Source organism: Strigops habroptila, chromosome 6 (genome assembly GCF_004027225.2).
Source record: "Strigops habroptila isolate Jane chromosome 6, bStrHab1.2.pri, whole genome shotgun sequence".
Taxonomy (NCBI): Eukaryota; Metazoa; Chordata; class Aves; order Psittaciformes; family Psittacidae; genus Strigops; species Strigops habroptila.
The window spans coordinates 11412809-11433293 of record NC_044282.2 but is presented as its reverse complement, the minus strand read 5'-3'; the positions used below and the strand labels follow the sequence as shown (position 1 = coordinate 11433293).

Below are 20485 nucleotides of genomic sequence, written 5' to 3'. Positions count from 1 at the left end.
CCTGCCACAACTCCAAGCGGCGGCAGGCAGCAATGGCCGAGCCCCGAGCCCCCGATCGCGGCTCGCCAGCCTGCGCCGCCAGACGGCGCTGCGGGCCGGGTCCGTGAGGGGCGCGGAGAGGCCCCGCCCGCCCCGGGGCGCTCGGCCCCGGCCGCGAACCGAGAGCCGCGGTTGCCGGGGAGCGCCCCCACCGAGGCCGCCGGTCAGCCTCGGCAGGCGGGCAGGCACGGGGCATTCAACCCGCGCTTCCTCCCCCGAATGCGAGTAACGGCTCCTCCCGCCATGCCCTGCCCAAAAGAGCCGCTCAGAGCCCCCCGTCGTGCCTGGCGCCGCTTGAGCAATGAGTTTCACCACAAGAAATGTTACTTTTATGTTGCATTTATGATTTCTCGACATAAGTGTTCGCGCTGGGGCATGTCCCTGTCCTTGGGAAGCTGACTACTGGTCTCTGTGGGGTGCCCACCCGGGAATGAGCCCACACAGCAGGCCCGGCAATTTACCTCACAGCACCTCTCTAGAATCACTGCTGAATGCAGTTATATAAAAGATATTTGCATTTTCTTTCTTTGGCCATCATGGTTCTGAAACTGAAATCAATTTCAGGGAATAAGCTATCTCTCCATGGATGCCTTCTCCAAGGCGTTTGCCTTGGTTACAAATCATCTCCTTTGAAATACTGGGATTGATTCTGATGTTGATTTCAGTGGGTGCTTTATTAGCAGGTCTTACAGAGCTGTCGTGCAGCTTGGCTTTATTGCACCAAAGTAGTAATTCCACCTCAAAAAAAAAAGGATCATTTAAACCCAGATCAGGCCCCTAACCCTGCCTACAATGTGGCCCCACAAGCTACCCCCCAGCACGACGGAGGGGAAGCAGAGGGCCCTCCAGTCAGCGGGGGAGAGGATGCTAAGGAAAGGGTAACGCAGCAGCACCCCTGCGCGCCCTGCCCTTCGGGTGCAGGGCGTCCTGCGGTGAGCGCCTTTCCTCGCTCCACTTTGCATAAATAATTGATTAGGACACAGAGAAACAGAGATACCACTTTACAGCTCAGTGATTAAACTGCTCACCTGGAATGTGTAGAGTTATGTCAAAGGAGGAAAGAACTGTATTTCCATCAATCTGTGCTTTCAGAAGAGCTGGATAAAAGCAAACCACCACTAATAGTAGATAACACATTTCCTCCGGGATCTGCTGTCGGAGGCTTGACAAGAAGCCTGGAGATTGTTATTACAAACCTGCTCATTTGCCCTTTACAGTTCAAATTGTCTGCACTGTAATTGAAGATAGGTAGTAACAAACTGGGCACGCCTAAGGGGGATTCTCTTACTGTTAAGCCCATCCACGATAGAAACAAAAGCTACAAACATTTTTATATATACCTGCAGAAAAAAAAAAAAAAAATCTGGCTCAGTAAATTGGTATATTCAGAATAATAGCTGAGAAAAGTGTCTAAAGTCACCCCAGTGCTTCTGAGTGAGCCTAGCTTAAAAGAGCATTTGCTTGACCCTCATTCTAATGCTCATTCTCCACAGCCATATTGACAGTCTTTTTCTTAAACAACAGAGTCTGACAGAAAATCAAAGCATTTGCTGTATCAAAAGCTAAACTATTATTACCATTTAAATTAGTTCAGCCACACAATAAAATTAATTGTTTCAGGACTAGCAGTTTTCATGTTAGCTTTGGCTTTGATTCTGGTAGATACCACACTGGAGAAGTACCTATAGAATTATTTTACATTCTTTGCTTTTTTCTTTTTTTTACATGGAACAGTAATCTACCACTTAGTCAAACATTAGACTTTTCTACTGTTATATCTCTATCATGCATTCGGACAGTATCTGCTTACCATGAGAAGGAAGTTTCCCAAATTTACTATGTAACGTATCTGTTGGAAATACTGGCCTTAAAACCTTGCACTTAATGTAATTTGCCTATGACTGCTTCTTTTTAAAGAATCACATATTCTCATTTTTTTAGTGTCCTTTTCCTTTAGCTTAGGGGTTGTTCCCGCTCTATCTTAAATTGTCTTTATTTACAGTGGTATCAGATCTTTGCAGTCGTTAATTTTAATTCTTTCACCCCTTATCAGTGCTGCCTTTGTTTTGTATGTCCTTATATTTCACAAGTTTAGCAAGGATTTGTCTCTGTTTATTCCACTCAAAGATTAGCTTCTCAAATACAATTCTTGTAGAAGCCTACCTGCAGTGTAATAGCTGTCTAATACTGGACTACGGATAATTGAGAAGAAAAGCTATCTATAGTTAAGAAAATTTGCAGTTGTGACACTCTATCTTAGTAAATGTAGTTATTGTTAGGTACTATTTATATTCCTCACCAGAAACACTGTGTAAAAAAGGGGTTGAATTTAAAATTGGGTATCACTGATATAAAGCTAGAGACATGAATAATTTAATTATCTCAAAACTATACTTGTAGGTCCCTTAGAAGATTATGATCAATTCCAGTTACCCTTGAAATGCCTGCTGAAAGGCCCCAGACAACTGTAGCTCTGTTCTGCTGGCAAGCTATGCAGTAATTATGCAATTGAACTTAAGAAAGGTTGGTAGTTTTGGCCTTCAATTAGATTAAATCGATTTAAAGTAAACTGTAGTATATTCTACCCTGATTAATATCAACAAAATAATGGAAGAACTTTTAAAGCTGGTCTAGCAGTAAGAATCCTTTCTACACCCAAGAGGCATTTCTAACAATCAAATACTTGCAGCAAGTTATACATCAAGAAGAATTTAAATTCGCTGAATACTTCTAATGTCAAAAGGACTTCACTGAACTTTTCCTGATCTGCACATTTAACCTTAAGTGGTAGAGCTGAAGCTAATCACCAGCTAATTTCTTCACGTATAATTTATGCACATAATTTCAATTATTTTAGACAAGTTATAGAGGATATGAGGTGTCTGTGTTACACTGCTGTTAAGTGTATTTGATACAAATAGTACTTCACAAATTTAAACCTATATACTTTAACTGATTACTGGAGTACCTGATAAATTACCTGAAAACTTACTTTGTGCTTAAAGAGTAAATGAACTTAAGCATGAGGAGGACATGTTTTCATACAAAACAAAGCAAAGTAATACTCAAATATAAAGAAAAAAACCCAACTTTGATCAACATCTCCACTGCTATATATTTGGTACTTCGTGTCCATGCCAAGACTGGGAAAGTGTTGTGTAAGATATGCTACAAACCTTTGTTTATACCTAGCTTCTGCACAAAGAATTTACAATATAAACACGTGTGTTTGCACATGAGGGTCAGCTCACCCAGAAACTTTTGTAGTTGCAGCTGCCCAGCTGTGCGTGAGAGGCTGCAGTGCATGCCCATGTCAAGGCCATCTTCTGTGTGCTTAGCACTGAAGCATCTTGAGTGGTTTGATGGCATGGGTGGTTGTACAGTCACAAGCGAGGATACCAAAGGGGAAACAGAGAAAAAGCAAAGAATATCTCACAGTATAAAAGCATGGGAGGAAATTGAGATGATAAAGCAAGATGTTCATGTTTTAAAGAAGGAGTCAGACTAGATTATTAGAATGTGCCTTTCTGGAGCACTTTAGAGCGGAGGAAGATATCTATCTACACTGATATTTAAAGGGACATACATTTTCAGGTGTCATCACAGAAAATTTCTGCTAACAAACCCCAGACTTTCAGCTTTCTACATTTTAGGTGATTCCTGCTTCGCAGGCCTAGAGAGTCCATAGTTGGCTGCATTTTACAGTCCATGTAGTGAGTCCATGAGTGCAACAATTCACTCACTACTATTTTGAGGGAACATTCACTCCTTCTTGGTCTCTTTTTCCACAAGATGACAGCCACAAGTCACTTCTTGGGACTAGCTTTTCTTTTCTTTTACAGTGCTTATTGTGATCTTCTTCCCATGCTTATTTCTGTGTGTATACTTATGCTTCGCTCTTTTCATTCTGAATTTTTGGGTTTTTTTGTTTTTTAAATGAATAAAACTTGACAAAAATGTTCAGCTTTTATAGTTTGAAAGAATGTAAACCTCTTTTTGTGCATAGAGTGTTAGAGTTTAGAGAACTGCTGTTTCAGATTCCTCATCTTGTCGAAACTGTGCCTCACAGTTTGAACAGTAGACAATTTTTACAGTTTAAGCTGTTCTTAAAGGCTTAAAGGCTAAAGACACAGGAAATAGAAGGGCCAGAACTAGCTTGCTTCATACAGGACTCTGAAAAGACCTTACAGGTCATGGTTGTTAACTACTAACCTGAACCACTTTTGTGTGGTTCAGAAACAGAAATTGTCTTGGTTCCAGTATTGGTTGGATGATCCAACCCTGCCACTTTTAGGTGGTACTGCACAAGGCACAGTCTCACATAGGTTAATTACAGATCTTATATAAATGGTCATATACAATAGACCTGTGTATTTAAATTCTAGGTTGAGAATGGATTTGGCCATCATATCTGCTCTCTTTATTTCTCCCTCTTCATTCCTTTGGGACTAACAGGGAATATCATTACTAGAAAACTGTCATTATACCATACCATGATCTGTGGTTTCATGGGCAGTGCTCTCTGTGGCTCAGTTCTTGATGAAGAACAGTTCTCCATCAAGTGTAGGCCTTTAGCAACAGTACTTTTGCTAAAGCCAATTACAGAAAGCCAATTACAGCAGCATTAGTGACATATGTGTATGAAATTATTTAAACTGACCTCTGTGTGGGTGCTGCTTATTTGTTGTTTGTGGGGTGCCTGCCCCAGATGCATCTGGTCTTGGTTAGCATCCCTCAGCGCTATTGTAACACTGGCCATGCCTAAAACTCCTTGATATGTGATTTTTTGTTTAACAAAGTTTCACTCCTTTCAACAGGTTTCACTCTGCTAGTCCTTTGGAATGCAAATGTGCTACAGACAGGCAAAATGTGAGAAATTCCTAAGGGGCTATCTATGAGCCGGCATGGAGGAAGAAAAGGAAACCTATCTTATTGTGTGGAAAAAAAATCTGCTCCAAGTTACCCAGCAGCTGTTTCCCGTGTATGAAAATGACCTTGCCTGGAGTTAGAAAGCACATTTTCCACATACTATGAAAGTGGGTAAAAAATATTTCCACAAAATTCTTGGCTTAAGAAGAAGATTACGACATCATTTTCAGAGAGTCCTTCAACTGTTTTTGTGAAACTCTACTTGCAGTTTTATTTTGTAGGAATAAAACGCAAAATAACTTTTGATAAATTTATCATCTTTATACCAATTAGGTGTCATTTCCTAGAATGCATTTAGGTTGACATTCTTGATTCAGTGTCACCCTCTGAGGCTCTTTAAGGAACGTTTCTGTAAAGCAGTCCAGATTATTTAACAGATGACTAAGGGAAGCATCATGTTTTTAAAAACAATGTTATGATTGTTTCTCTTAGCAGCCTGATCCACTCTGGAGAGAAGTGCTTGATTGGACGTAACTTTTGCAGCAGACAAGTGCCATTTGTCATCCCTATGAAAAACTGGTCCAAATCCAAATTTAAAACCTCCGGGGGGGGGGGGGAAAATAAAATATTAAATTCACACATACTCAGTGGCAGGCACTTGATAGCATATGGCAGCTAAATATGCCAAGGACTCTTCAGAGCATACGCCATCACTTAGCAGCTCCTAGTTGCCAAACTGCTTGTGCTTGTGACATCCCTCAGGGACCAAGCTCCTACCCATGCCTTCTGCAGGCCCTGAGCTGGTGTTTTCCTTCAATTTCTCCTTTCCATAGACAAGGGACACGCCGACTGCAAGAGCTCAGCTTCTCCATGTCTTTCATGATAAGACTGCATCATCCTTTGTGTAGTCCGTTGCCATCATGTGCACTACAAAGGATCCACCTTTGGGTTATATGGGCTGTCTTAACTCAGATGTTTCTAAACGCTCCGTAACTAGAGTTTTGCAGATTAATTCTTCCATTTTAAATCTTGCATTTATATGATTTTATAATGTAGTCTTAGGTTAAAAAATTATGTCTTGATACACGTTTGCTTTTGTCAAACTTGACTTTGGTGAAGAAACAAAAGGCCCAAACACCAGTACTGGAGATGCTGAAATCTTGCATGAGGCAAGGCTTGTACAAAATGATACTGATACATCTGGGGAAAAAAAAAACTGAAACCAAAACAGAAAACCCCCCAAAACAAACAACCCAAACTTTACAGTCCTTTATGAGCCTTTCTTCAGATCTGAAATGAAAGCAGCACTCCTGAAAGATTTTCTAACTTCCATCAACTCAAGCTTATGTTTCATCCAAATCTGTCCAAGATATTTTACTACATTGCCATGATACTCTATAACCAATGTCCATATTAAATGCCAACACCACAAAAAAGTCCAACACTGACTTTGGGTTTAGCAGGTTCTGATCTGTTTACCTTTGGTTAAAGCACACACCATGTAGAATGTGCCTCAGACATCTCGTGCAGGCAGGTTACTGGTGCTATCATTCATTCTTTCTGACAAGTGTTGGAGGGGAGTATCATTCCATTAGGCCCACACAGGAATCCCCATTGAAAGGTGTGGAGAGTTTGCATAAAACCTGCTGGCAGGAAATGGCCACCAGTGATTGACTTTCTTAACATCCCCCTGTGAAGCTGTGCAGCTCATGGGCCAGCAGTGCTGCTTCTACAAGGAGACCCTGGAATGTTTATTCACCCTTTTTTTCCTTCAGCATAGCTCACATCTTCCCGCTACGCTTGTGCTCATAAAGTTCTGTGACTCTTTGTCAGTTCTGTTGCCATAAGGTCTCCTAGAATCAACATAAAACCCAGACATATATCAGAAATTAATGGATAGTCATATAATTCTTGATGAAATCATTGTTGTTTATATCACATAAATGAACAATTAAACCAATAAAGTTTCCTTTCCTTCGTTTGAAAAGACCAAGGATACAGATATTACTCAAAAATGCTGAGCGCTAAGAATATAGCACCGTACTGTGGCGTTACCTTGTAACTACAGCTGTGAATTCTAACATCAGCTGTGTGACTTAAATTTACAAAACAGGGAAGGACGCAGTATATGGGTCTTACTTGAAGGGATTCTCAGACTGACTTTGCAGTACCCTAGAGCTCTAAACTGCAAACCGTTGGGTTTGATATGCATTTCTTTTGACCCTACTTGAGTAAAAAGTCAAATGCTTTTTGGTGACATTTTTGAGGAACACAAATTCCTACATGAGATCCTGAGCATTATTGTGTTAGTTACTTCAGCATTTCAACTCAGTAGGACCTGGGAGATCAGATCAAAGCCTGCTCCAGGCTGGAGAAGAGCAGGCTCAGGGGAGACCTTATAGCAGCCTTCTAATACCTAAAAGGCATGTACAAGACATCTGGAGAGGGACTTTTTACAAGGGCATGTAGTGACAGGACAAGGGGGAATGGTTTTAAACTGAAAGAGGGAAGATTTAGATTAAATATTAGGAAAAAAATCTTCCCTGTGAGGGTGGTGAGGCACTGGAACAGGTTGCCCAGAGAAGCTGTGGGTGTCCCTATCCCTGGCAGTGTTCAAGGCCAGGTTGGACCAGGGGCTTTGAGCAACCTGGTCTAGTGGAAGGTGTCCCTGCCCATGGCAGGGGAGTTGGAACCAGGTGATCCTTAAGGTCCCTTCCAACCCCCTAAGAAAAAAAGGGGGGGGGGGGAGGAACCAAACCCACAAACCGGTTACCAAACCCTAGATCAAGATACGCTAAAATACTTGTTTGAACGCACCATTGCTAATCCTGCTCACCCACCCATTTTTGCTCATTTGATCACTATGGCATAGGTCTGGTAGGATTTTTCTGCATAACTTCTTAAGCATGCCAGTTTGACAGGCTGCTTTAGGAAAAGGTTTTTGCTCTTGCCATTTGGTTTAGCAGATGCTGGGTTGCAGTTCTGTACTCACAGTGCAGGGGATTAAGGAGACAGAAGGATCTCCATGAGGGAATATGGCAATTGTCCAGTGTAAACCCAGCTGCATCCAATAGGCATTCCTCTCAAGGACTGTCCCCAGTTCAGTTATCTATTTGTCAAATCAACTCGACATTATCTTCTGCTTGGAAAAATCACTGGCTTAGTTCTGCATTCAAGGAGCAGGATTAGCTACTACTGAAGATACAATGGAGAGGATGGAAGGAAGCAGGCAACAGTGCAAAGCAGATCAGTATGGTAAGATACAAAGATTTCCGAAATGTACTGCTTTGTAGGTTGTAAATTGCTGGGCACAAAGGAAAAAGCTATGCATAGAAAGTTCCTAAAATAATCACAAGCCAAACTGTAAGCCCTTCAAAACTTTATATCTCTAGATGGCACAGCTAGTAGATACATGAGAGAAGCACTAACAAGTAGAGACAAAACTCTGAGGGGAACCGTAGTGTTTTCCATCTGTCACGGGGTAAATAGGCCTTATTGATCATCTACCACTTGGTTTATACTAAATGCTTTCAAGCATTTCACATCTGTAATTTTCAAATACAAGAATAATTAAACTTTGATTTATGGGAATTACACAAAAACGGGTAACTAGATTTTTGTCTAGTCTTTCAAAAGTGTGTACTAACCAGCAGCACTCAGCTGTTGATATTCAGAAAGTGAGTAGAATGCTTTAGCTTTAAAATAACAGCTGCCTGAGTTTGGGGTTTTTTGGGGGGGGCTGAATAATGCAAAAGGTAGAGTGAAAAAGCTTCAGTGGTGGCTTTAGTTGTGTTTTTACTGTTTCTAATACTGGGTCACAGAAGATATACAAAGCTTTTACAGCCCCACTATAAAACAGTTCTTTATCTTTTCTCCACTAATTCTGTGGTGTCACATTTAACAAAACTAGGAAACTGGAGATAATATAGATGTTTGCAGATTAGATGTCAGGTAATAAATAACACTAATTTCGCATACCTACAAATGTAAAGGCACCTTATCACTGTTTAAGTTTCTCACTCTTTGTAATGCCTGCCAACATTTTAACCCAGGCAAATTACGGTATTGTTTTTGCTGTTTTTTCACTGGGATAAAACACACAGTCATAATATCCTTTTATCAGATTTCATGGTATAAAAGGACTTTGGTGCTTAATTCAAGCTGTATGTTGCCGAGACAATTTCAGAGCTCCTGTTTTGGAAGATGTATTTATCTTACCTTTTAGTCATTGTCTTTTCTTTTCACAGTGGTCTAAGCACCACTTGCCCAAGAAGATGCAGTTGTGACCCTGCCCAGTCAGTGCAATGCTACAGAACTACGGAGATCCCCAGAGAGATTCCTTTTAGCACCAGGAGACTCTACATCAGTCACAGCAAAATTAAACAACTCCAGGTAGGAAAAAAATCCAGCAAAAATACTTTCGGTAGTGCACTGTAACCGAAAGCTGTGCTTCCCAGATGGTGGTGGCTTTCAAGTGAAGAGAGAATCTTATTCCACGTTCTAAAAAATCATGAAATGCTGCCAGATATGGTTTTATTTTTACTTACTTTTTTAAGGATATGTAAATATATTCCTACAGGGTTTTCATTATCCTGCAGTCTCCGAGCACCACTTCACACTGCCACAATGATATTTTGTATACAACTCAAAAAATAGTAATTTACAAGTAGGAGCCAAATGTTGACTTGTTTTTATATGGTCAAATAACCACTGAGTTCCAGAGTAATTGTTTAACTTGTTAAAAGCTTTTGCAACTTTTGATACAATATAATACTTTTTCACAGTAATTGGAATGATTTTATGTACTAGAATAATTTCCCTAATAAATGAAATTGAAGTTCTTTTCCCCCTCTGCAGTTGCAAGTGTCAGGTACAACTGCTATTAGAAATGGCAGAGGAAGTTAGAGTCTAAGGCAGAATGTGAGATGTTTCTAAAAGTAATGCTGGGCCTATCTAATAACCCATATAAACAATAGCAGGTTATAACTGAAGCTGCCAGCTATTTGTGTTGCTAAAAATGTTTATGCTTGGTTTCTTGAGGCATAACTGCATCCCATTATTAAAGGCACAATCAGTTTATACTGATTTTGCACTGTGCTCTGGAACGGCTTTTCTGTTTCCTACTCTGAAATATTTTCATTTAATAGATTCAACTTCCACTGATAGACAAAAGAGAAATACAACCACCTGTATTATATGTGCTTGCTGTGTATCAGTTTACTGCAAATAATAATAAATGTTTGATTCAAGAGATATACATTTTCTCTCAAATATGCTTGTCCTCTTACAAAGAATATAACATTAACTGCTCTGAAATGCAACTTTGATTTTGCTCTCAGGATTGAATGAAATAAGCTAGAAAGCAGCTTTGAGCAGCATCTGGGATACCTGTTGTCCACTGAAAAGCACTCAGTAATTTTACAATTTAACTCTGAAAAGAGTTTACTCTTTTTTTAGCTGCTACTACTATCTCTGGTTTTCTTGGTTTAGCTCCCATACCTACAAGAGTCGAAGTTCATTGGTGTGATTTAGTTATATTGATGTGCTCTAGTTAAACAAAAGATGTCAAATGAATTTTTTATTAGGAAATACATTTTCTGTGCAAAAAAAATCATTATTATTTTCTTTCCAAGATAAGACAGATGAGCCATTTTTCCTTTCTTAGGCTAGTTGCCCATACCTGTCTGCTACTCCTCAGTTACTAGTCAAGTGGCCTTAGGTTCTGACTGGAGCAAAACGCAGATGTTATAAAGCATTTAAATGTTGGGCAGAAGTGAACAGAGCAGTGGAATAAATGTTTTTATGACTGTTCAGAACAAATGATGCATGAAACCATCTAAGGGTTTTTCACTTTATACATTAATCCAACTGAGCAATCAGTATACCTTACTTATACTACTGACTTTGCATTGGAAAGAAATAAGTCCGTTCATGCTATCTGCCCGTAGTTATGCAGATTGTTTTCTTAAGATGAGGCTGGGTCTCTGAATATATTTTTCACTTTTCTTTCCATGCAACAAATTACACTTCTGAGGTCTTGACATCATAAATGCATATGCTTAATTTTACACAGCTAAGCAATTCCACTGGCAGATATCATAGTACTTGCAGAAACAGGGTTTGATTTTTGCTTGCAAAGCGCATGTCTGGAAGCACTAGAAGAGCTCCATCGGGGGGGTTGTTGTTGTTGTGGGGGTTTTGTTTGTCTGTTTTTTAAATTCCTAATCTTAGAGAAAATAACATATTTTCAAAAAGAAGTTGGATGGAAGCCTGACTTGCCACAGCTGACCTCCAAGACACTGTTGTATGTAAGCATTCACATATACTATGGTTTGGCAATTAACTGCCTCAGAAGAACAAACAAATATTGTTTTAAACTGAGTACCAGCTACTTTCAGGCATTACTTTGCATTGGTTATTATTAAAATTGTGAAGAAATGAAAAAGAAAAGAAGATGTGCTTGCATGCTGAATACTGTATGTTTCGAAGAAAAACAAGAAAACAAAAAGCGGACCTTTTTTACCCAGATCAACTTTGTATTTGTTCTGACAGGGTTGATCATCACTGAAAACACCTGGCTGAAATTTTTGCTTTTGGTATTTTTACAAACTGGAGTTTGTTATAAACAGACTTCATAGTAACAAATCTTTTTTATTATTTTTAGCATCTTTTTTCAATAATGTCTGCCTCCTCTTTAATTTGAAGACCAACTATAACATGTTTACTCTCACTTTAAGATTTAGTTTATTTCTAACTATTTTAATATGTGGGTGTTTATGTGATAAAAGGAAATTGTTTATCTGGCCTCCACAATAGGGAACTGGTTTAAGAAACTGCTTATAACAAATCCCAGTTCACAAAAACAAGTCATTAAAAAGTGACAAAATTATTAAAATGTTTCTATTAAAATAACAGTATCTTAGATCCATTTTCATTAGATCTACTTTTTAGAATGTAAAACTGTATCAGTGTCACTTTACAAACAGTCCAGTTAGAGCATAAAATATCACTTCGTGGCAAAAAGAGAGCTGGTAGGCTTTCAAATATGTCTTGATTTATATTAGAAAGACTGGGTGGTTTGTAACCACCAGCATGGACAAATGTTCAAGTATCAAAACTGCAAAGCCTAGCAATGCATACCAAATAGGTGGAAAACGGAGATTATAATAATCCACATTAAGAAGTCTAACATCATTAAAGAATGAATGCCTGTAAATTGACTCTTATGTAGCTCTTTGTTTGTCACTTCATAAGATGAAAATTAAGCTTTTTAGAGACATACAGCAACCAACTGAGGAAAAGCAGGAAATACTGCTTTTGAACTTTTAACAGAAAACATGTTGAACTTATGATGGTTCACATTTGTTTCAATTTCCTTAAGACTGTTTGTTTTCTCAAATATGACTATGTTTTTCTGCTTGTGAGCAATGCAGTTCATTCCTATGGGACTTCTCATGATAAAGCTTTGCAAGATTAGCCTCCTAATCATGACCAAAACCGGACATGCAATTCTGTAATTGCTATACAGAAATATATACGTTACAAAACTGCATTTATAGAAAAAAATAGAAAATGGACAACTTGATTGATTACTTAATGTTGAGAATGTAAGGTGGGTTTTTGCTTTGTTTTGTTTTACTTTGTTTGGTTTTTTTATGGAGGTATATTCCCTCATTGAACTTAAATGTAATTGATGAAGAAACCTGCACCAATAGAGGTTCCATATACTTTCTCGCTAGCTGCATCAAATCTTGCAATGCTCAGAAATGACAAGACAGCATACATATAATCAGAAAGTAGTGACGACTAAGGATACCAAAGCAAAATGAAATCTGACTCTTCTTTCACAGCTGTGTGGGCGCTGATTTTAACAGAAGTTAAAATGCAGAGTTTGTAGCTCATGTAAAGAGATACAACCCCAAAACATCCAAGAGTTCAATAAATGAAGCTGGAAGTAAGGTTTTAACAGTCACCTTTATAAACTGATTTCACATACACAAGTTTAACAGCCAAAGGTATTAATCAGGCTCATAGAACAAAATTACTACCCAGTACCTGCACTGCAAAAGGAATTGTACTGCCTTCCATGTACATTCCTGACTGGGCGAAGGGGTTATGCTGTAGAGCATGCTTTATAGCTTCTCTCAATGAGAGTAAAATGTGGTGGTAGCTACCTGTCTCTGGGGGAAATAGGATAGAGACTATAGTGTTAGTTTAATATCTCTTACTGATGTGGTACTCCTGAGGCCTGTAGTGAGATGTTTATTGGACATGGGAAGGGAAAATGGATGAAGACACTCCTTCCCACCTCTCCCATGCAGAACACCCACTTATCTTGCTCTGAGCTTTCTGTGATTCCCATATAAATGATTTTTAAAAAATCAAGCACCTAGGCCAATGGGCAGCATCTCTGGATAGTTTTAGAAAACTACTGTTTAAGCAGCTGGTGTGCTTGGAGAACTCCCGGATTCACCCTCGTTGCATGCTTCCTCTTGGCTTGGAGGAAACTGCTAGATTCACTTAAGTTTGCTTCTTAACTTGAGACACATGATGGCAAGCTTTGGTAACAAGCAGGTTCCAACAGAGCAGAAAAATAATGAAGTAATTAGTATGCCTCTGTATATTATAGTTACAGTCAACATCTAAATTCCATTTCGCACTGCAAAGCATCTGTTTATTGCCAACTAACAAAAATCTAAGCTTGCGTAAAAGCAATCTGTTCCACTGAGGTGATTTTCAGACCAAGCTGATCTGACACTTTTGGTTTGGTCATCTTAATAATATGCAAGGTTTTTACTTTAAAGAAAAGGAGAGATGGTGGGGGGAGAGAAGAAATACAAACGTCAGATTTTAGTTTCCTGCAAAAACTTTATAGTAGGGAGAGGTGATGATATCCATGTGTACTTCCTCTGGGGAATACACGCTGCGATGACAGTACTGCTGATATATGGAAATGGCTGTATGATGAACTCAAAACTGCTCCAGCAAGCTCTGTTGCGCACAGTGAACATTAACAACCATCTATTTTCTGCAAAGATTGTGATATTAGATCTCCATTTAATGGTGATATTAGATCTCCATTTTATAGAGACTATCCACCAGGAAGAAGTAAAAGGAATGTTCCATATTCAGACATTGTGTTTGTTCAAAACCAGATACAATATGAACTTAACAAAATTCTAGAAATGTAAGTAAATACTGGCAAACTGCAGGTACCTACAGTAAGATCTCTATCACTACCATTTCCCTTAGTTTCTCATTCTAAATATATAGTTTCTCAATATATACTAGCAATTGTCAAAGCATCCAGAAGTACCCAGTGAGGAGATCCATAAATAGATGGTGTACTATCACATGATTTTTTTATTTCTCTTTAAGATTACTGACTTCAGGAGAATGTCAGCCCTTGAAGAGCTGGTCCTATCATGCAGTGGCACAGAATCAATAGAAAACAACACTTTCAAAGCTCTGAGCACCTTGAAGTCCCTGGAACTCTACAAAAATCAGCTAAAACACATACCCACCTTCCTTCCACCTGGCCTTGAAATTTTAAAACTCGCTGATAACTCCATCAACACTCTGCATGCATCTGATTTTGAAGGTTTGCTGAAACTAAGAGTGCTCGATATTCAAAACAACTTGATTGCGACCCTGCCTTCAAGCCCATTTTCTTCCCTTTTCAATTTACAAAGTCTGATTCTGGATGGCAACAACATGGAATCTGTCTCTGCACCACTTAAGCTCCCTAGGCTGAAGTATCTGAGCATGTCTGATAATAAACTGAACTCATTCCCAACCAACTTCTTTGCATCTTTCCAGAATCTACAGTTTCTCAGTTTAAGTGGCAACTTTCTGACGAAAGTGCCTCTTGACCTACCTAAATCCCTGTTGTCACTAAAATTAGAGAAAAATCAACTTAAAACAATAAGACTTCGAGACATGAAACACCTAGAAAACCTGTATGAGTTCTTCCTGTCAGAAAATCAGCTAACATCAATAGATGGTGTCCAGCTTCTTCCCAACTTAACAACACTGGAGCTCTCTAAGAACCAGCTCCACACTATGCCAGTCAGGCTGCCTGGCAGACTACAGAAACTCGACTGCAGCAGTAACCTGATTCAAAGGGTGACAGCACAGGAATTCCAAGGACTACAAGACCTCAAGCACTTGTTTCTTGACAACAACGCTGTTAGCATGTTTGAGGCAGGAGCTCTTCAGCAGTGTGCACAGCTTTCGAATCTGGCGCTGGAACAGAATCTCCTCATTTCTATTCCTCTGAGGCAAGTGAATCTGAGGAGAGCTGGTTCCCAGGTGTCATCTCTCTTCCCTTACATTATGACAGCCAACTGGGAAAAAAATTTGTATTCAGACCCAGTCACGGTACAAGTCTACCCATACCATAAACCCATTGCCATAACTGGCACTAATTAGCAGTCTTGTTAGCAGTTTCAGCACAGAAGTAGAACTGTTTTCATTACCTCTGTAGTCCCCAGTGAATCTACTCATCTCACAACCCTCCCCGCCAGTGAGACCACTTTGTTTAATTAGCACACGAATAAGAGGAACCTGCTAGGAGACTATAAGAGAATTATTACAGAGAAGTTTTACTGCTGGTTAGATTTATCTTCCCGCATAACATGAAATTAATAGAGCATTCAATAAAAAGGAAAGGCAGCAATTTTAAAGCTGGTGTTTCTAGCAACCCACACTGAGTTTATTATTGTTAAAATATTAAGATTTCAGGAGGAGAGTCTGGTCAAAAAGAATGTGCTTTTTCAGTGGATATTAGCATTCGCAACTTCATTAAATTCACACATTACAAAGTATTTGGAATGCATATAAGCTCTCCAGCCGCAGGCTATAAGTAAAATTCTAGTCAAAGGAGCACAGAAGAAACATCCCTTGGGCATGCTGTGTTCATTAATGCCCTGCTTACAGGTTCTAGCACATCCATATGAGTGTTGGTCCTGGCCATTATCAGAGATGACATACTAAGCCAAATGGAGGCTGATAGGATATAAAGTGGCAATTTTATTATTTCAAAAACTGTGCAATAAGATGGCATAAAAATAGCAAAGTAATTCCATTAACATCAACTCCTTTAACACAACTGCACTATTAAATTTTATTTTTTATGGCTTGTGGACAGGTTTAACTAGCCCAGATAAATAATGCAGTAAAATTTCAATTCGTTTAGCATCAGGTCCTTTAGCATTTGAATCTACTTGGCAGCAGCTTTATAATCAGAAAGTGATTTAGTGGTGCATAAATATTTGATTTCAGTCTAGCTTGACAGGAATGTTTAATGCTTTCTCGTTACTTAGTATTGTCTAATCCATCTTATTTTACAACCTTTGCAGTCAAGAGAATTAACAGGAAGGAGTTATCTATTAGCCTTTAAACAGTACAGCTTTTAAGGAAATAGTGGGGACTTCTTATTTTCAACTCAACAATGAATGCAGATTTGAAGGGGAGGCTGTAAACATAAAAAAGGGGAAAAAATGACAAGACATGATATTTACGGACTTAATTTGTCTGATGATCACCAGGTATGGATGGATATACAGAAATAAAAGTATTGCTTCTAACAGTTACCTGAGAACTCAGTCACCAGTGTCAAAGGTTAAAAAATATAGTTAATGTGCTACAGTTAATGGGTCCTAGCAGTTATTCAGCAGGAATGAGGAGAAAGAAAGCTTCCTTTTGTTGTTTTTTTGTTTTGTTTTGTTTTTCTGAGAAGAAAATAATCTGCAAGTCCAAGTATTTTCAGGACTTGTAGAGAAGAGCCTATACTCCATAAAATCTTGCAGGGAGTGGTGAGAATGCAAGCAGGAGTCTGATGGCACTCCCTGGAGGGGCAGCAGCACAGTATGGATGTCACAGTCAGCTCCGAAGGGAGCACGGCTTCTCTGCCAGCAGCAGGATCACGCATCATGCACTCCAGTGCCATTATTTTCTCAAGATCAACGCAGCCTGAAGTCAAAGAATATAGCCATGAAGTCAAAGTCTAGCACTAGTATATAAGACCCTTCACAGGTTTAAGCATTTGCTGGTCAGGCTTTAGACTGTAATCAGTCTGGATGAACATCCCAGGTGATACTGCCTTTGACATCAGTGGCACTAGGGTTTTACCCCAGCGTACCCTTCTGACATTACAATATCACTTTGGGCAACTATAATCATCGCCTGTGGTTAGGTTTCAAAACATTTAATGTAGTCACAAGCATTTGGTAAGATTGACTTTTGTGGAGTACCAACACATGAAATTCTCATTTCCCCCAGGAAATACAGCACAATACAGAACTGCCCTACTCTCGAAATAGCCCCACTCGAGTTGTGAGATTTACACAGATATGGCAACCACCTTCCAGCCTAAGAAGTCAAACTTGGCTTCACAAAAAACAGCCAGTGAGGGTCACAATGTAACCTCTTAGTAATTTTCAAAGGTATCTTATATCGTTACATTGATATAAGCTGTCACATCGACCTTTACCAGTTGTAGTATCTGCTGTTCTATTCTAAATAGTAGTATGGTAGTATTATCTATAATTTCCCTGGGAGTTTCACTGAATAAGCTTCCTTAAAATCTCTAACTGTGAGTCTTGATTTCATCACCTTGCATACTACTATAGTAAAATTATTTTTAAGGTACTTTCGAATCCATTTTGTTAAAGATATTCCATGCCAATTAACTGGCTTCTCTGTTAAGAGCTTGTTACCAACTACAGCAGGAGGAAATTAGAAGATTGTAAGTGAGCAAACCTTTTTAAATAAAACAGTCTTATCATACAAATCTGTAAGGTGTATGAAAATAAGAATTGTACTGACCAGTTTAATATCATATCCAGAGGTTAGCAGCTTTTTTTTTGTTTCCTTTTAAATCAAAAACCACTTCTATTTTCCCTGGTGTTGATTTCTTAAGCAGAATATCATCAGATGGGCTGCCTCTGTGGTAAGTCTGATTCTGATGGGAGCAGGAGAACAAAATGGAGGAAAAATTCTAGCTCGTGAACTAAAAAAACTTTTTAAACAAACTATGCATAGAAGTACTTGAAGGATCAGTGTTGCCACGTTTCTCTAAACTTTTGATCTTTCATGGTGCTATGATCTGGTCATTGGCATACTCATGGCATCAAAAATACAAAATGCATTTTTATGCTTGACAATTGAACACGTCACTTTCTTCACAGTGCAGTGCACTGTTCAACTTCATTTAAGTTGAACAAATACTGAACTGGAGGTATTTGGGAAAACAGTTCCAGTGTGCATAGACAGTATTCCTGTAACTTAAAAAAAAAAAAAAGTGAACACTTCAGGACAACATAATTGCATTTTTTGTTAATGATGGTTTTATATTAATATGTCAGCTGTGCCTGGGCAAATACTCACCACCAAACGCCACTTACTTACACAAACAGAATCAGTATGATGAACGTAACACCTTTGCATTGCTTTGTTTTCATTCAGACTTCCAGACACCCTTGCTAGATTGGATCTAAAGGGAAATGACATAGAGGATGTTGGAGAACAAGAGCTGAAGGACTTGAAACAGCTTCAGGTTTTAAATTTACGGAATAACAAGATATCCGCCTTGGATCGCAAAGTCTTAGAGTATTTACCCCGTCTTCGTCATCTGTATTTAGACGGAAACCCTTGGAACTGCACCTGTGACCTTCTCAGAACCAGAAGAGCACTGGTGGCCAAAGGGACGGATGTCAGAGGAGGGCAGTGCGTGGCGCCAGCAGAAAGCCGAGGAGAGAGCTGGATGTCTTCCAAGAAGATTCTGCAGCAGTGTGAAGATAATCTGTCTTCCACAGAACGAGGCAAAGAGGACAGAAAGAAAATGAAACCCAGTGAGGCCTCCAGCATTGGAGTGAACACAGATGATGATTACTATGATTATGAATTAGACTAACCCCATGGCTGTGAATTAGACAACCTCATCTTGTCTAGAGCTGCCAACTACCACCAGCATCTTTACTGACAACCGTCTGCTGACCTGCCACTAACTTTTCCTCTTTCATTTGTACTATAAGAGGTAATAGCTAGCGACAGAAGGGCTTAATAAGGATGCTATTGTAAACCAAAAATCGTAAAAAATCCAAATTGTTTTTCTATCCCATTAGTACTATGTAGTTTGAGGCAAGTAAGAATACAATTACTAACTCTTAGAAAAGCAGTATGTAACGCTGTATGGACCTTTTTGTAGTAGTACATTCTTATAGTTGCATAAACCCCCCATAAATAAAATCCTGCAAAACCACAAGATACTGTTACTAGGAGTCTGGCATTCAACACATTTAAACTCACAGGTCTGCAGTCGAAGAAGGAGAGTTACACCTATGTGTCGAATTTCTCAGGACTGTTCAAAGATTAATTTAAGAAATTAATTTCTGTTTTCCTGAAGTATTTGCCTCTTTTATTTATTTTAGACGACTTCAAATGACAGACTAATTTAGCAGAGCTCCAGGCGAAACACAGAAGACTCACATTCATCACAGCAAATGCAACAGGCAGAAGAATCAGTGTCCTGGTTAATGAGATTTAATGATAGTTCCAAAGTTAATTAATAGTGAGGAATGAAAACACTGGGGCCAACTTGGCACAATTCTACTGTTGCAAATAGAAGAAGGGAGATGCTCAGGATCTGAATTCTCAGGTTCTTTACCTCTGGCAAATATTAGGATAAGATCAAGCGAAACAAAGTGTTTGGAAGAGTTTATTTTGGTAGCTGAATAGCTGACTGACTACAATACAGCTCAAGATGCTGTGTGCGTACACTTTTGGGTTAGGTGGACTTCTCATGGAAGTACACACTGCAAGCGCCCCCCTTCAGTGGCAGTGACCTTCCAGGCTTCTGCAAAATAAAGGACTTAATGGTACATGCATCAACCCTGATGGATGTACAAATTTTATTGAGCAGTTCCCAAAGTGCTTGAAAACTAAACAGAACTGGCTTACTGAGACCACTAAACCCAGTGATTTACAAACAGCAACCTAAGGGGTTTCCTGGCAGTCCATAATCTCAGCTGATAACCAAGGAGTAATCACACCAGCAAATCACTTTTCAAAGCAAACAGTCTCTATTATTCCTTATCTTCTGCTGGCACTCAGTAACTGAGTAACGCTCACATTCACAGATGCTGTTTTGTCAGGTGTCAGTGCAGCTATTTGGTTATGCTGTCTATGCAAATGCAATTGACGCCTGGGTTTCTTAGGCACCCAACACATAAACAGCTGGAATAGAAACACATGATTTCATTTTCCTTCACATTTTAACATACCATCAGCCACCCAGATTTTTGGTAGCTGAAGATTTAGGTATTTATGAAAGAGTATAAGCCTTCCTCGTGGTTTGACTGTGTTGCTTTCGCTGGCTGTGTTGGTCTGTATTACAAGTCTGGGAAGTAGTTATTTTCTGAGCCAGAAAAAATATTTCTGTGATGCAGAATTTTTCATTCAATTTTATACTGGCGGATTCTTTTAGCAGAGCACTTTAAATACCTCCCCGTGTCATAGCAGCCCACCCATCTGTCTGGCAGCACAGGGCTGGCTCACTAGATCTCGCTCTATCTTC

At 39.3% G+C, this 20485-nt stretch overlaps 1 protein-coding gene and 1 long non-coding RNA gene across 2 annotated transcripts; one reads left to right on the top strand and one right to left on the bottom strand.

Annotated features, from left to right (window-relative positions):
* Positions 1–6678: 6678 nt before the first annotated feature.
* On the bottom strand, positions 6679–18605 carry LOC115609616. The gene is made up of 2 exons (XR_003991923.1): positions 18528–18605; positions 6679–6761 (listed from the first exon to the last, which is right to left on the bottom strand). It is a non-coding gene; the product is annotated as an uncharacterized LOC115609616 (long non-coding RNA).
* On the top strand, positions 9112–19045 carry LOC115609614 (nephrocan-like). The gene is made up of 3 exons (XM_030490064.1): positions 9112–9300; positions 14287–15188; positions 18376–19045. Exons 1-3 carry the CDS (start codon positions 9112–9114, stop codon positions 18821–18823), a joined length of 1539 nt encoding a protein of 512 aa, XP_030345924.1. The 3' UTR covers positions 18824–19045.
* The last annotated feature ends 1440 nt before the right edge of the window (positions 19046–20485 follow it).